Source organism: Equus przewalskii, chromosome 17 (genome assembly GCF_037783145.1).
Source record: "Equus przewalskii isolate Varuska chromosome 17, EquPr2, whole genome shotgun sequence".
Taxonomy (NCBI): Eukaryota; Metazoa; Chordata; class Mammalia; order Perissodactyla; family Equidae; genus Equus; species Equus przewalskii.
Window position 1 is genome coordinate 67,139,951 of NC_091847.1, and position 16,026 is coordinate 67,155,976.

Below are 16,026 nucleotides of genomic sequence, written 5' to 3' on the forward strand. Positions count from 1 at the left end.
CCAGTTGTCTTCAAAAACCCATCTCTAGGGCCCCCCAAAACTGGCGGGGATAGGGAGCCCTGTGTGAGTGCCTGCCAGGTGCACATCACTGAACTTTTAATAATCGGGGAGTACCTGGAGTGACCGGGTGCTCTGATCAGGGGGAAGAGCAGAGAGAATGAATCTACAAGCCGGGTAAGCACAAGGAGGGCTCAAGGGACAGGAGGACATGGGTGAGGACATTAGCTTGTGGGGTGAGATTGGGACCCTCTGATTAGCAAGCCAGTTCATGTGGAAGGAAAGTTGGCTTTCCCCTGGTGTCTGTGTTCAGTTTAATAATCACTGGTGTGCTGGGGGTCTGTGCAGTGGCCAGGAGCAGATCAGTGCCTCGGGTGTGCCGGTCCTAGCGAGCAGGTTTACGGTCACCTAGGGGTCCCAGGGTCTTGGGCTTGCCAATCTAAACACATTCGACTTCTTGGAATTTTTTTATCCGCCTTGAGGGAACGAATTGAGAAGTCTGTGGGTTATAATTAGCACGTCCCACGTGCAGCTGAGTTTGTGTTTCTGGCTGTGAGAGAGCTTTATAGTTTTTGGCCACCTTGTCCCGCAGGAACGCGTAGCCCTTTTCAGACGTTAGCTCATGAATGCTCATAACATCCAGTGTGACTTGGAGAGCTTGACCATAGGTTCCCCCCAAAGCCGGGACTGCTTGCTGTCTGTTCTAGACCTTCTAGGATTTTGGCTGGTGAGGGGTGCCAGGTGGTGGGGTAGGGGCAGCTGGAAGGCTGGGGTTGGCTTTCAGAGCTAGTCTTGGGTGTGGGTGACAGTCTCTGGAGTTGCCCTGCCCTTTGGCAGCTGTTCGTGCCATGACTCTGCAGAGCTTCCTCCGGGAAATGACAGTGGGGACAGTGATGTTGGCTGCGTTTCCTCCTCAGTGCACTGAACCCGTGGAATGCCTGGTGCAAATGAGGCAGCTCTCTAGGTTATTTACCTTGACACACTTGCCACAAGACAGCACAGGAGGAGCGGCAGTGGGGGCTCTTCAGGATCAGGAGAAGAGGGCGTTGGGGAGGGAGAGGATTAGCTGGTGAGAGACCCCTTGGCTTTCTCAGTCAGCCTGCGTAATAAGCCTGCTGTTGTCACTTGTGAGTTTTTAGATCAGAAATTCAAATTCCAGAGGTGAATTCTCTTGGATTCGAGCCTGGGTCTGTGATCGGAAGCATGCGCTGTCCCATGCTGGGGCAGATCAAAAGGGAATTCTCACGGGTGGCAAACTCTTGTCATAAAAATTCTAGAGAAGGTTGTTCTTTCCCGGTGTAGAAGTGAAGCCTCTCTTTAAAAACCATGGGGTATTGTGAAGAGGTTGATAATTTAGGAATGAGACTCAAGGATAATATAAAAGTGTGCCAGAGCACTCTCAGACCAGGCGGGAAAGCGTCCTCCTCACCCTGGTGCTTCCAGAAACCAGATGTGCAACACCTCCTGGGTCCATTTCTCTTTCTGTTAAAAGAAGGTTTTGCCTGGGATCATAAGAAATTTTGCTCATACGTCAGAAGAGATAGTTTGTAGCTTGTAATCCAAAACCTTCCATGTTGTCGTAGCAGCCACTGTTATTTTTGACTCAAAAATCCTTCTAATTAGTGTAGATAATACGTTCAGCATTTCTACTGTTGGGAAAAAACTTTTTTTTTTTGGTGAGGAAGATTGGCCCAGAGCTCACATCTCTTGCCAACTTTCCTCTTTTTGCTTGAGGAAGATTGTTGCTGAGCTAACATCTGTGCCAGTCTTCCTCTATTTTGTATGTGGGACACTGCCACAGCATGGCTTGATGAACAGTGTGTAGGGCCGTGCCTGGTATCTGAGCCTGCAAACCCTGGGCCCCCAAAGCAGAGTGCATGAACTTAACCGCTATGCCACCGGGCCAGCCCCCAATTTTTTTTTTTGACCTGTCACTTTATGAGTTGTCAAGTTCTAGATGCTATCTTTCAAACCTTGAATAACTGAACTATGCTTGGGATTGGGGGCAGCCCAGGTCTTGTCTGATGACTTTGGTTGATAAGGCCAGCCTTTCCAAACCCAGGCAGAAACAAACCTTGACATTGACACTGGGTGTCCTGGCCCATCTCTGCTTATGCAGAGACACCCTTTGGGGTGTTAACTCTTAGATAACCAGACTGTTGAATTAATTGCCCATCCTATTCACAGAGGTTTTTAAGATTGGAGTTCAGTTTATGCCTTATGGGCTTCCATATGCTTTTAGCTGTTTGTTTTTACCCCCGTTCAAATCTATTCCATTTTATCGTTGCCTGATAATTGAATATTCTTTGTGTTATCCAGAGTTTGAGCACAAGGCAATATTGTTACTTTATGTAACAATTTACTGTATGGAAATTGCCTAGAGTTGGGCCTATTTCTTCCCTAATCCAAGATCCTAACAAAAGCTATCCCACCAGCAGTGTGTTAAATATTCTTAAGAAAAAGCTTTAGAGAAAGAGAGGAGGGGAACTCTCAATATGCTGTGGCTTTAACAGTGGAGTAAAGGATTGGAAAATTGGGTAATTATACTTGGTGAAGTAAATGCCATGAATCAATACACCTTATAGAAGTTTCTCTAAGGAAGTGTGTTGCTAGGAATGGAAATCAGCATCACGAGAGCCGTTTCACGAATCCTTGTCAGGGCCACTCTCATATGCTCTGGGGAGCCCTGCACAGCACCCCGTGTGGCTCTGTGTGGCCCGCCAGCCCCATCGCCTTTGAGTAAATTGTCCTAAAGAATGCACTTTTTGGGGCCGGCCCCGTGGCCAAGCGGTTAAGTTTGCGTGCTCCACTTCAGTGGCCCAGGGTTTCGCCGGTTCGGATCCTCGGCGTGGACATGGCATCACTCATCAGGCCACGCTGAGGCGAGGTCCCACATGGCACAACCAAAGGCACTCACGACTAGAATATACAACCGCGTACTGGGGGGCTTTGGGCAGAAGAAGAAGGGGAAAAAAAAAAATAAAAGATTGGCAACAGATGTTAGCTCAGGTGCGAATCTTAAAAAAAAAGAATGCACTTTTCATTTCACCTGCCCTTTAGGTTGATAAATACTGAGAACCTGTCTTGCCCTTTGGTTTGTAGCCTGAGTCTTTGATGGTCTTTCACGTTGTTGGTGTATCCTCTGAGGCTCTCTGATGATCCTTTGCCAGTTGTGACTTGGCTGGGAAGGGTAGAGGTGGTGGGAACAGTCTTGGAAGGCAGAATGGGCTGTTTCTCCCCAGTGTGTGTTCATTTATTTGCTCTGCACCCCAGAGTCCTGCGGGCCAGCCGCTCTGCCAGGTGGTGGGCCCTTCGCACAGGGAGAGCCTGACCTTCTCCAGCGGGAGGAGACGACATGTGGAGTGACGGCTGTGCTGGAGGAGTTCTGGCTCGCTCGGAGCACGCTGCCTTTGGGGAGTGGCTGCTCACACTGGTTAAGTCAGGCCGGATTTATTTCAGATAAGAAGCTCAGCTGAACCTCTCGAGGGCCTACAGCTAGAACCACTCTCAGCATCTACAGCCGCCTTCCTGTCTGTCCCACGTGGTCCCTCATCACTGCTTCTCTCTACACGTCTGCTTCCTTCCTCTCCTCAGACCGGCTTCCTCTGTAGGAGCCCGGCAAGGCTCCCCTGAATGATACACCCCGTCCCCTGCATCTACAGGAGCTTCCTGGTCCAGCGCTCGCAGCCACCTGGCTATAGTCTCTGTCCTAATTCCCGATCCTGGAAGCTGGAGTCGTTTGGGCAGGTGTACACCCCTGGCCCAGTTAGCCATGGCCTGGTTGAAGGAGCTGCCAGAGGCCTTGGGATGTTCGTGTGTCGTGGGAGGTTTGCCCTAGGGTAGGGGGACTTCAGAGAGAGAGATGAGACTGAGGAGGAAGGCTCAAGGCAGGCTGTGGAGTTATGTGATCTCTGATAAGGAAATTTGTTTATTGTGGTAAAATATATGTAACATAAAATCAACCATTTTAACCTTTTTAAGTGTACAGTTCAGTGGCATTAAGTACATTCACATTGTCGTGCAGCCATCGCGACCATCCATCTCCCTAACTTTTTCATCTTCCCACAGTGAAACTCCTTACCCATTAAACAACAAGTTCCCCTTCCTTCCTCCCTCAGCTCCAGGGAACCACTGTTCTCCTTTTTGTCTCTGAATTTGTCTGCTCTAGTACCTCATAGAAGTGGGGTCAGGCGCTGTCATTTTGTGACTGGCTTTTCTCAGTCAGCATGTCTTCAAGGTTCGTCATGTGGCAGCAGGTGTCAGAATTTCTTTCCTTTTTAAGGCTGAGTAATATTCCATTGTATGTACAGTCACATGTCTCTTAACAGTATGCATTCTGATTAGGTGATTTCGTCATTATGCGAACATCATAGAGTGTACTTACACAAACTTATGGTGGTATAGCCTGCTACATGCCTAACCCATGTGGTACTAACCTTATGGCACCACTGTTGTATATACCGTCTGTCGTTGACCTGCATGTTAGGTGGCACATGCCTGTGTATACCGCATTTTGTTTATCCATTTATCAGTTGACGGATACTTGGATTGCTTCTACCTTTTGACTATGAATAATGCTGGCTTTGAACATGGGTGTATAAATGTCTGTTTGAGTTTCTGCTTTCACTTCTTTTGGACGTATACCCAGAAGTGGAATTGCTGGGTCATATGGTAATTCTATGTTTCATATTTTTGAGGATCTACTAAGGAATTTGAATATTGGCTTAAAGACACAGGAGAGTTGTTGAAGGATTTAAAGGAGAGCTTCCCTGATCAGGTGGTGATTTCGAAAGGCAGGTTGGGGAGTATGGCCCATGGTTGGGGAAGGAGAGGGCTGGCAGAGGCTGTGGTGGCAAGGCAAGGCAGAGAGGCCACTTGGAAGGGTGTTGCCTTCCAGAGAAGAATGATGAAGGCTGCGCTAGGACAGTCACAGTGGGGAAGAGAGGGCAAGGGATGATAGTGGGAGTGATTAAGGTGCTATAATCTATGAGACAGATTGGCTGTGAGGGGGAGGGAGTAAGAGACAGGGAGAGGACAAGGATGAGAAACCGAGTCAGTTGTGACTTTGTGGAATTTAGGGGGAATAAGAGGTTTGTTTTTGTTTTTGTTTTTGTATGGTAGCAGATACAAGTTTTTGACATGTATTCAGATGTTAGACACAGCCAAGTGGTAGAGATGATTGGTGGGCAGGCTGTTGATAATATGAGTTGCTAATTTGGGGGAGGGGAGAAAGTAAAGAATAAAGGGGCAGATGGGCATGCAGTTTGGCTGAATTTAAGAGTGATGGGGATATTATTGCTGTAGCCCCACAGTTTCTAGCTCCTATGGATCTGTTTTACATTCCTGTCTTGAAGCAGAAATATATAAAACCAGAAATGATGGCGATTCTTTGGTTACAAAAATCTGATTCCATAAGGATTCTGATAAATTCAAAAGGCTTTAGACTAAAGCATGAGGGTGTTGAATTTGGCTTATATTCTTTTAGCTCATCCACACTTTTTTTTCTATAGTGAACATATATTGCTTTTACTCATTCAAAAGGTCATTTGAAATTTCAGAAGTGGCCTATTTTCTTGCCTTGACTCCCTTACTGAACTGTGAGCTCCTGGGGGTCGTGTGGGGAGGGCAAGTACCATGATTATTCGCTGTGTCGAGAGCACTTAACACAATGCCAGGGGCCAACGGGACTCCATACTGTAATGGCGGGTGTTCTGACTTGAATGGAGATTTAACTAACCTCGAGGTTTGGCCCTCTTTTGAAAGATCTAGGAAGGAAATTCCAGTTCTCCTCCGTCACTTAGCTCCTCCCTCACATTAGGTACTGATCCACAGCCTATGGACTTGGCCCCCTCTGCCTTTGTTTTGCCATTAGGATTTGCTGAGATTTGTTTTGTCCATGAAATCCTGCCACATCGGCCTGGTTCTCTTACTTAAATGTGTTTCTCATGTTATTCTTAAAAGCATTAGTGATCTCTTTGGGAGCCAAATGACTCAATTCTGTTTCCTGTCCTTTGTTGATAATATCATGTTTTCAGAGGAGTGGATCAAAGTGGCTTGAGGCTGGGTCATTATTTTGCCTTCTGGTCGGCTGTGACAGACCAACTGATGGCAGCTGTGAGAACTGCGTTATGGAGTGACTCAATCATCACTCGTAAATTTGCATACTTGTTTTCCCTTTGTACTTCTCTGAATGCATACCATATGCAAGAGGCTGTGCACTGTGCCTTTGGGGAATAAAGATGAATAAGGTGTGACTTTTGACATCTAGGATCTGATTCTCTAGAAGAGGGGCTGTCGAGCACACGAGCACACGTGACACCATACAGGGAGGTTAAGGAGTGGAATTGGAACTGGAGTCCGATAAGAACTGTAGTTACTATGCTGAGAAGACTCCGTGAAGATGCTGCCTCCGATGTGTATTGCTAATGATGTCATAGTAGATGTGTTTTAAATGTCCTCATTTGTAATTACCAAAGCAATAAATATCTACTTTCATTAAGTTTTCCTGCAAGTGGCTTTGATGGCTTTGCTTTCAAATTTCCTTCAAATTTAAAAAATTCTTGTTAATCATTGTGGCCTCACCTCTGATTTGTGAATGTTCTTTCAAATTCTACAGTAAAGCTATCTCAACTTAAAAATATGCATTTGTTTTCATCTGTGATTCTGACAACTTTGCTTAATGTGAGAGACCACCAAATGTTTTGTTTGAGCTTATCCTGCATCTCTTATTAGTTATTATTAAGTTAATGATTAATTTGGAGTAGCTTTTCAGGGTTTCCATTTTGATATTGAATAGTAGAATGACCATGTACTTCATACGGATGTGCCGTCTGGTTTGGCTGTCTCTCCGTGGGGCTATCGGCTTGGGGAATGTGATCTGGACATTCCTGGGCACAGATGACATTAACATGGTAGGTGGCTTACCATTTAAGGTTGGTGACTGGGTAGATTACTTATATTTAAATGTTAGGTTATAGATGACATTTTAAGATGCTATAGGATATTTACGCTGCGTTCTCTTTTGGATTTTGAGGAATTTTTGAAGTGATGCTCTCAATATGTTAAGTGGTATTTTTATACTGCAAAAGATGCCAGAAAGTGAATTGGTGTACACTAAAATACAGGTAGTAATTTTGGTCATTTATTTTGTTTTTCTTGGATAGATGAACAGGTGGAAAGAGATGAGGCAATAGGTGGGCTGGTGGCTGGGCTAAATCAGCACGTTAGCTGAAGGGACCCTGCTCCCAGGTTCCCCGAAAGCTCTCCCAGTGCTGTATTTTGTAGATTGCTTTCACCAAGATTGGGAGAAACAGGTTAGGTTTTGCATAGTAATAAAGATCAAACAGTGATATAATACTATATTTTGGCCACTGTACTTAGTTTTCATGTCACTGAAGGATCTTGGTTGCTGGCAATGCAGGAAGAATGTAGAGACAGAAATGCAGAAAGGTTGGAAGACTTCGAAAGATACAGGCTTGGGAGATAGGCAGAGACCAAGGAAAGGCCAGAGTGCTGGGCTGCAGGATCTGTAGGAGAAGCCATGCCACAGAACCACCTGGTCTTCATGCTTCTGCTATTACTGCAGTGACTGATGAGTATAACCCCCACCGCCTGCGTTCGTCATCACCTACGACTCAAAGTTCCAGGAGCATCTGAGTGGCTGTACATAAGCCATGTTCCTTGGGGTACAGAGAGAGCAGATCTGTTTCCTTTGGATTCTGGAATGGGAATTGGGCACTACTTCTCACTAGGTTACTTGTTATCCCAAGATAACTGGGGATTCCCTAAAAGGGAGATTAGGTGCAATCTGTATATTGGATAGTTTAAAAAAAAATGTCTACTGTGGCTCTCTCCTGTGGCTGTCCAACGTTCACATCCACCTTTCGTACCATACTTGTGAGACTGAAATGCTGCCACCAACATAATGAAACTCTTCCCTGTGTGGCTGAAAACACAGCCACCCCTCTTTGGAGGCTCTGCTCTTTGAGAAGACCTCCTTTGTCCGTTGTCTTCCATGGCTGCATCGGAGATGAGCATTGGGGAAGATGGCTTTATCAGGGGCTGTGATGCTTTCGTGGTTCTGTTTTTGTTCTCATGAGTTGGAGTTCTTGGGGTTGATTGTCTTAAGAATGAATCAGTGCTAAGTTACTGTCCACCAGACTTCTTTGGCAATATAGATCTCTTAAAAATGTGGTTGACTTTTAAGGTTTATTTGCTTCCATGGACTAAGTAACCAAAACTGGAGATACTGCCAGCTCCCAAGGTTTTGAACCTAGAACTTGTCTGAGAACTTGTCTCCTGGCAGTTGGACCTGGCCTTGGTGCCCTGCAGAGTGCCTTAGCTCTTGGGTAGTACAATCCACCTGGGAACAGTTAAGATGCATAGAAAGCAATGTCTAGGGTGGTACCTCTCCTGTGCCGTAGCTTCGTGGTGTGAGCGCTATCCCTTTCTTAGGCCGTAGAGGCAAAACAAAACTTGGGATAGGTCCCATTTCCTCTGCATCTCCCACCTCTGGGCAGAGTGACTCCTCTTCTTAGCAGCACCATATGTTTTCCTCTCTGGCTTTCAGACAGGCCAGTTTCACAGCAGGCTTGTGCTTTTCTTATAGATCCTTAAAAGTAGCTGACACATCATCTGGCATCTGAATTTTTCTCGAATTCTCTAAAGTTGCAGGCACAAGGTCCAAGTCTTAAGGCACAACAGCCCATGGTTTAATCAGCTGTTTCACTATTAAATAACAAAGATGATCATCTTGCCAGTCCAAGACAGTAGGTCCTTACGCCCTCTACCCTGTGGCCTGAGCTCAGCCAGTCCATGCTCTTTTGTGTTTTACTTATGATACTCCATTTCCTCTTCCTCGTACCAGCTATCAGCTTCTTTTATTAGGTAAGATACTTTCTGTTGCAAATAATAGAAAATCTAACTCAAACAGTTTAAACAATAGGGAGAATTAACTGGCCTCCATGACTGAAAACTTGAGAGCTGTGGGGCAGCCTTCAAGTGCAATTTGATCCAGAGGTTTGTGATGTTATGAGGGCTCCAACACAAATTCCTGGTTGTTTTCTTGCCCTGCCCTCCTCCATGTGTTGTCTTCCTCCTCAGATGGGGCCCTGTCATGAAAGCAGACATGGCCGCAGCAGTTCCAAGGATCACTTCTGCAGATCATGCCATCCAGAGGTGTATGGAACCTTTGTCCTGAGATTTCAAGCCCAAGCCTCAGGCTCAGCTGTCTGAGCAGCCCTGAGTCACTGACAGTGGCTGGGAGGTGGGAGTCTGCTGATCGTCTTAGACTGGATCGCGGCTGCCTTCCTGGAACATGGGAGAAATTTTGCTTCTCTAGAACATGGAGTCCCATGGGGGTCTTGGCAAGGGCGAACAGAAAGCATCCTAAGTGCTCTATGTAGGTTCTCATTTAATTCTCCCATGTGAATTCTTCTAATAGTTTATGAAAATCTTGAGTTAGCAAGTGATTCTGAAATTTATTGTTGTGGTAAGCATTGCTCTTTCAGAGAAAAAACAGATCAACTTTTTTTGGTGGAGGAAATATACCAACTAATTTCTTTGAGATGTCAAAGTGAACCAAACTGAAGCTGGAGACAGTAGGCACAGAAGGGAAGTCAGTCCCTTTGTGGGAAGATAGGGCAGTGCCTCCACACAGTGTTCTCAGTGTCCCGTTTTTACCATGAGAATGAGGGAGGATGTCACTGTTTTCTCCCCAACAGTACTTAGATGCTAAAAAGACGAAAAAGCGAAATGAAATAAAATTGTGCTTGAATGACTAAATGACTGTTGGTATCACCTTTTCAGTTGGTTTACTCATTGTTGCATTTTGGTTTGCAAAAGTTGTGTTTTCAGAGTTTCTCACTTTTACCAAGTGCCTATAGCTCAGCATTTGTTTGGCCCTCTCCCCGGCTTCAGATATAAAGTTGGGATAGAAGTGTAAAGATTGGAACCCATACAAACTTGCTTGAAGCTTGTTTTTGAAAAGATGGTGAAGCAGCTTTAATTACAGAGAAAGACTGGCTGCTTAATTCTTGTTACCTGCAGTGAAGCCCTGGTCTTTCGGCAGCTGTTTCCATAAATAGACTTTATGTACAGGAATCCACCCCCCCGGGCAGAGTGTTCCCATTCAGCCTCTTTGCTTAATGTAAATTGCTGGTTTGAGGTGGCTATTTTTGAAACCCTTCTCAGGTTGATTTCCCCCTTAATCCCCAAGCCTTCTTCCCTCACCTGCCAAATTATATGTAATGCACAGCAACTAGAGTGCTTTTGGCATTTCATGAGACTGAGAACTTGAAATTTGATTTAAATGTTAATTTATTGTGACAAAGGTTGGGCACTCACGTTCTGTTTCTGTGCACGTCTTTCCAGGGACCTGGCAGGGGGAACAGCTGTCTCCCTGAATTCTGCTGCATCTCCAGAGAATGGCAGGTGCCCCCACCCCCACCCCCTCTGATTTTGTTTTAAAACAGGGTCTGGCCTAGTTCAAAGTGATGGAATCATTCTTAGTGCTACTATTGTTGGGTTTTAGTAGATACCTGGGGTTATTTATTCGGGGTGTCGTTGACATGAAGTTAAAAAAACATGTATTAACAAAAAAGTTAACTCTTTTTATTCTTTTGAAAGTTAAATTCTTCCTTACTGAGTTGTTTTCTTTTGAGAGAACCTCTCTACTTCTTGGTCTTTCTTTTCTGGCTTTTCACTGAGCACTTAAGAAAATTTTTTTTAATAGGGTTAGAAATAAAGGATATGTTTGTGGATTCCTATAAATCATTAGTAATTAATAATAAAAAATTATGCAATTCCCACTCCATCCTAGTTCTCTTTAAAATAGCCTAACTCAGTGTAGTTTCTATTGCCTCTAGGAGACCTTCTGGATGTTCTGGACTAGAATAGGAGGACGTTTATTTAAATTGCTAAGTCTCAAGCAAATGGACCCACCTTTCTAAGATATAGTATACCTGGGTGACTCCCTTTTTTTTTGTATGTTCATTTCTATTTATTTACTTAAAAAATCTTTTTTCGTTGAGGTAACATTGGTTTATAACATTATATAAATTTCAGGTGTACATCATTCGACTTCTATATAGACTACATCATATTTACCACCCAGAGTCTAGTTGCCATCCATCACCCTACAAATGTGCCTCTTTACCCATTGTGCCGTCCCCCAACCCCCTTCCCCTCTGGTAACCACCAATCTATTCTCTTGTATCTATGTGTTTGTTTGTTGTTGTTGTTGTTGTTTTGTCTTCCACATATGAGTGAAATCATATGGTATTTGGCTTTTTCTGTCTGACTTATTTGTTTTAGCATAATACCCTCAAGGTCCATCCCTGTTGTCACAAATAGCAAGATTCTATTGTTTTTATGGCTGAGTGGTATTCCATTGTATCTATATGCCACATCTTCTTTATCCATTCATCCATTGATGGGCACTTAGGTTGTTTCCAAGCCTTGGTTATCGTGAATAATTTGGCAATGAACATGGGATTGCATATGTCTTTTCAAATTAGTGTTTTTGTGTTCTTTGGATAAATACCCAGAAGTGAGTAGCTGGATCCTGTGGTATTTCTATTCTTAATTTTTTGAGGAATCTCCATACTGTTTTCCATAGTGACTGCACCAGTTTACTTTCCCACCAGCAATGTATGAAGATTCCCTTTTCTCCATGTCCTCTCCAACACTTGTTATTTCTTGTCTTTTTAATAATAGCCATTCTGATAGGTGTAGATGATATCTCATTGTGGTTTTGATTTGCATTTCCCTAATAATTAGTGATGTTGAACATCTTATCATGTGCCCATTGGCCATCTGTATGTCTTCTTGAAAAAATGTTCAGATCCTCTGCCCATTTATTAATCAGGTTTCTTTTTTTGTTGTTGTTGTTGAGTTGTATGAGTTCTTTATGTATTTTGGATGTTAACCCCTTATCAAATATATGATTTGCAGATATCTTCTCCCAATTGCTAGGTTGTCTGTTTGTTTTGTTGATGGTTTCTTTGGCTGTGCAGAAGCTTTTTAATTTGATGTAGTCCCACCTGGGTGACTCCTTAATGCAAAGAATTAAATGTACTTTCTCCTTAGTATTAGGGTCATGAATATATATGAGTAGTCATTGCATGTTAATTTGATTTTGCTGTTATAGTGGCATGTGTGTTGGAATGAGAATTAAGAACATTGAAGTCACTCTTGGCAGGTTATATTATATAGGCAACCTCCGATTTACAAGTGGGTTGTGTTCTTTTCTTTATAAGTTAGTGTTGGTACCTGGAATGAAATTTCCCCCCATAGGTGCAGTGTTGTAAGTGGTGACTGAGAGCTTTAACACAAAATGTAACATACTCTTAAGTCACCATAAGCAAAATTTCGTAATCTCTCTGAGCTTCAATTTCCTTATCTTAAAATGGGGATAATAATAACAAACCTACCTCATAGAGTTATTGTGAGGATTATCTTAATTAATTCATGTAAAGTTCTTGATGTAGTGTCAGATATGTGGCAAGTACTCAGTAAATGTTAGCATCATTTTTTTTTTTTTAAAGATTTTATTTTTTTCCTTTTTCTCCCCAAAGTCCCCCGGTACATAGTTGTATATTCTTCGTTGTGGGTCCTTCTAGTTGTGGCCTGTGGGACGCTGCCTCAGCATGGTTTGATGAGCAGTGCCATGTCTGCGCCCAGGATCGAACCAACGAAACACTGGGCCGCCTGCAGCGGAGCGCGCGAACTTAACCACTCGGCCACGGGGCCAGCCCCTGTTAGCATCATTTTTTTAAACGTTATTTTCTGGGAAAATGCATTCTGAATTTTATCATGGAGTGCCGGGGAATGGCAGCTTGGGGGAAGCAGGTGCACAGAGGCTCGAGTCTGACAGTGGTGTTCAAGGGCTCATGGAAGGGGGTGGATTGGGTTCTCTTGCTAGAGTTTTGCAAGTACAGGTTGGGAGAGAGGATGGTGTAAAGAAGAAAATGGCGACCCTGGCTTCCTAGTGGCTCTTCTGTAGCTGGACTTTGCCTGGGATGATGGACTGGAGGGAAGTGTGTTTGTGGCAGCAGGTTGTCGGATGGGGCTTCTCGTGGCTTGGCAGCGACTGCAGCACCTCAGAGGCTTCTGACGTAGGTTGTAGGGAGGGGAGGTCAGGACATTGTGAGGCAGGTGAGGGCCGTTTGGAACAACCAGTGTTTCATTTCTCCAGTGGTGCTAAGAACCCATCTGAAATAATTTTGCTCATTTAAATTGACCCTTCTTCCCTCTTTCCTCTAGCAGGAGACTATGGCCAAAATGGAGGTGAAAACATCCCTTCTGGACAACATGATTGGAGTGGGTGATATGGTTCTTTTAGAACCTCTCAGTGAGGAGACCTTCATCAACAACCTCAAGAAGCGCTTTGACCACAATGAAATATATGTGAGTAGACACCAGGGGTCATCTGTGGGCTTGAGGCTTGTGTGTGGTGGCAGAGAGCTGGCTTCTCTGCCACAGACTGTTCCCTCCTCTTTCTGTGATCAGAGTGCAGAGGTCTTTGTTTATACCCTCAGAAAGAGCTTTGTGTTTGCTCAGTTGGCACGTGAGTAATATCGATTAAACTCAAATGAGTGTGCTTTCCATATGGTGTTTGTAGAGTGCTGGCTGCGTGCAGACTGTGGCCCTGGATGTTGGGGGCATTCTAAAGCAAGTAGAAGACTTTGTGCCTGCCCTCTGAGGAATGTATGTTCAGGAGGAATTTTGAAATTCATAGGCATCTTCTTGAATGCCTTCCTAAGATTAACAGTCTAATCATTGAGAAGCTACTCATTAAAATGCAAGGCCGTGAACGGTCGAAAAAGACGTGAACCTTTTTGACATTTGTAGTTAGCAGGGACAGGAGCAAATTACCAGATAAGAAAATGTGTTTGGTCCCTGGAGATTTGGGAATAATCATGTCCTGCTCTACAGAAGTAGAATGTCATATACAAAAATGAAAACATAAATATATATAATAATCAGAGAAATTTTGTGTTGTAAAAATTCTTTATAAAGGATTTCACAGTGTTATCAAGTTCCTTAAATATATTTAAAACATTGAGTGAAAAATAGAATTTATCTGCAGCTTTTCAGGACTTTGTGTAAAGCACAGAAGTTTGTGTCTGTTCAGGTAGAGAGTGTTGTTAACTAAACCAAGGAAATGGGGCATTGATACCCTGTACCAGCCTCTGAGAATGAAACAGGATGGATTAGATAGAGGTAGTTTTAACTACTTCTGCCTCGCTTCTGAGTTCTTCTTCCCCCTTTTTTATAGTGTATTTGTGTCTGGAGTTGAATTGGGTTATTGGGACATGCTTCATATTTTTCTGTCTATCAGTGTGGGAACAGTAGGAGGAAGTATAAATAAAAGGAGAAATCATAGCTGATACACGTAGGGTCAGTTTTGCCTTTTGTGGAACTAATATATATGTATATATATTATTTTTTGAGCTAATATATTTTTAAAAAGTATGTGCAAAGCTATGTTATTTTATGTCACGTATAGCTTTCCTTTCCAGATAGCCAATCATGTTTCAAGAATAGCTTTGGATAATTAATTTCTTAATGAAATAGTGGCCGTCATCTGGGAATTGAACTTGCCGCCCTTCTTGATTTGTATTCTTGCAGGTGGGGAGAGGCTGACAGTAACATGAGACATGTGAATATTGCTTTTAGTATATTAATTTGATGACTGGCGATTGAGCTAAGTTCAGAGATGTAGTTAATGTAAAATGCTGATTCAAATGGAAAAGGTAGAAAATGCTGCTGTGGAGCAGGGAAGAGGTATTGTTGAGTTTGGCAGGGAGGCCCCGTGTCACCTTCCCTGCAAGGATAGCACTTCACCTTTCAGGTGGGAAAACCTTACGGTTCTGCAGCTTTAATTGACAGAATGGTCTGATAGCAAATGAAAGACAGACTTTAAAGCCTGGCCTTTGAGATGGAGATAGGAGGAATCAATTCTCTTGTAACTAACGTTGCTGATCATTTTTCTTTTTGGCTCTAAGCACAGTTCACTTTTAGGTGAATTGAAAATAGGATAGTGGGTAGAACATTACATGCATTCAAATACCTGATTTGTTGCACTCACTAGACATAAAACAATCCCCTTTTTAACAAAATGCCAAGTGTTAACATTCATGGGTCTTTAGCAGATGAAATGTCTGGGTTTCAGCCCTACATAATTTTATTTTCTAACTATTTTAGGAATGCCCTTTCTGGTATAAAACAAAAGCAGACACTTGCTTTCTGCCTCCCGATATTCATATCAATTAATGTTTTCCATGATCCTTTAGGACTGTCATTTCCATGAGAGGTGTGCTTGATTTTGTACCTTTAAACACACATCATATGGGAGGGCTGGGCATTCTCTATTTTAAGCAAAAAAAAAAAAAAAAAAAAAAATGCAGGTTATAGAATAATGTGTGTAATATGATCCTATTTTTCTTTAGTGGGAGGTTTAGGGATGTGTACATATGTTTGTATATTTGTGTGCAGGTGGAGAAGGGCGTGCTGACTTTGGGCACCGCAGTGGGGTGGGGTGGGATGTGGGGACAGGGAAGGGTTATTCTTATAGGACTCATTAAGTCAAGCATGTATTGTTTTTGTAATTAAAAAAATTACTGTACAATAAATGTGATTTCCACACCTCTGCAGCCTCATATGTTGTGTATACTGCCTTTGGGAGATCAGTTTCTGGCTCTTATCCTGATAATATTCCTCCTTTGCTTCTGTTCCTGGGTTGCTGCAGAATTGTTTGCCTGATGCCAAAGCCTAAGTTAATATGACATGCAGTGTTTTACTGTCTTGTACTTCACTTTGTTTTTTTAATTCTTTCCCAGAAAATGAAGGTGCAATTTTTTTAAAAAAAATTCTCTTTTGTAGTCTCATAGCTTTGTTTTATACTATAAAAGCGGGTGACAGTCTAGGATGATCCATCTTGCGAACACGTAGGACAGTCGATTGTAGGTTCAGAAGCTATGGTTGATAAGGGGGCCTGGTGAACGGAAGGACCCTTGGCTCAGACTT

The 16,026-nt window shown here is 43.3% G+C and overlaps 1 protein-coding gene across 20 annotated transcripts in view; it reads left to right on the forward strand.

Annotated features, from left to right (window-relative positions):
* Nucleotides 1–16,026, forward strand: part of MYO1B (myosin IB) — a 180,822-nt gene that overhangs the window by 21,731 nt on the left and 143,065 nt on the right. For 13 of the 20 annotated variants that reach the window (XM_070581690.1, XM_070581671.1, XM_070581684.1 and 10 more), the window contains one exon: nt 13,261–13,404. In XM_070581690.1, the coding sequence (XP_070437791.1) occupies nt 13,270–13,404 (135 nt within the window). In that variant the 5' untranslated portion in view covers nt 13,261–13,269. The remainder of the gene's footprint in view (nt 1–13,260; nt 13,405–16,026) is intronic. The other 7 variants (XM_070581691.1, XM_070581672.1, XM_070581678.1 and 4 more) reach the window with 1 other exon arrangement.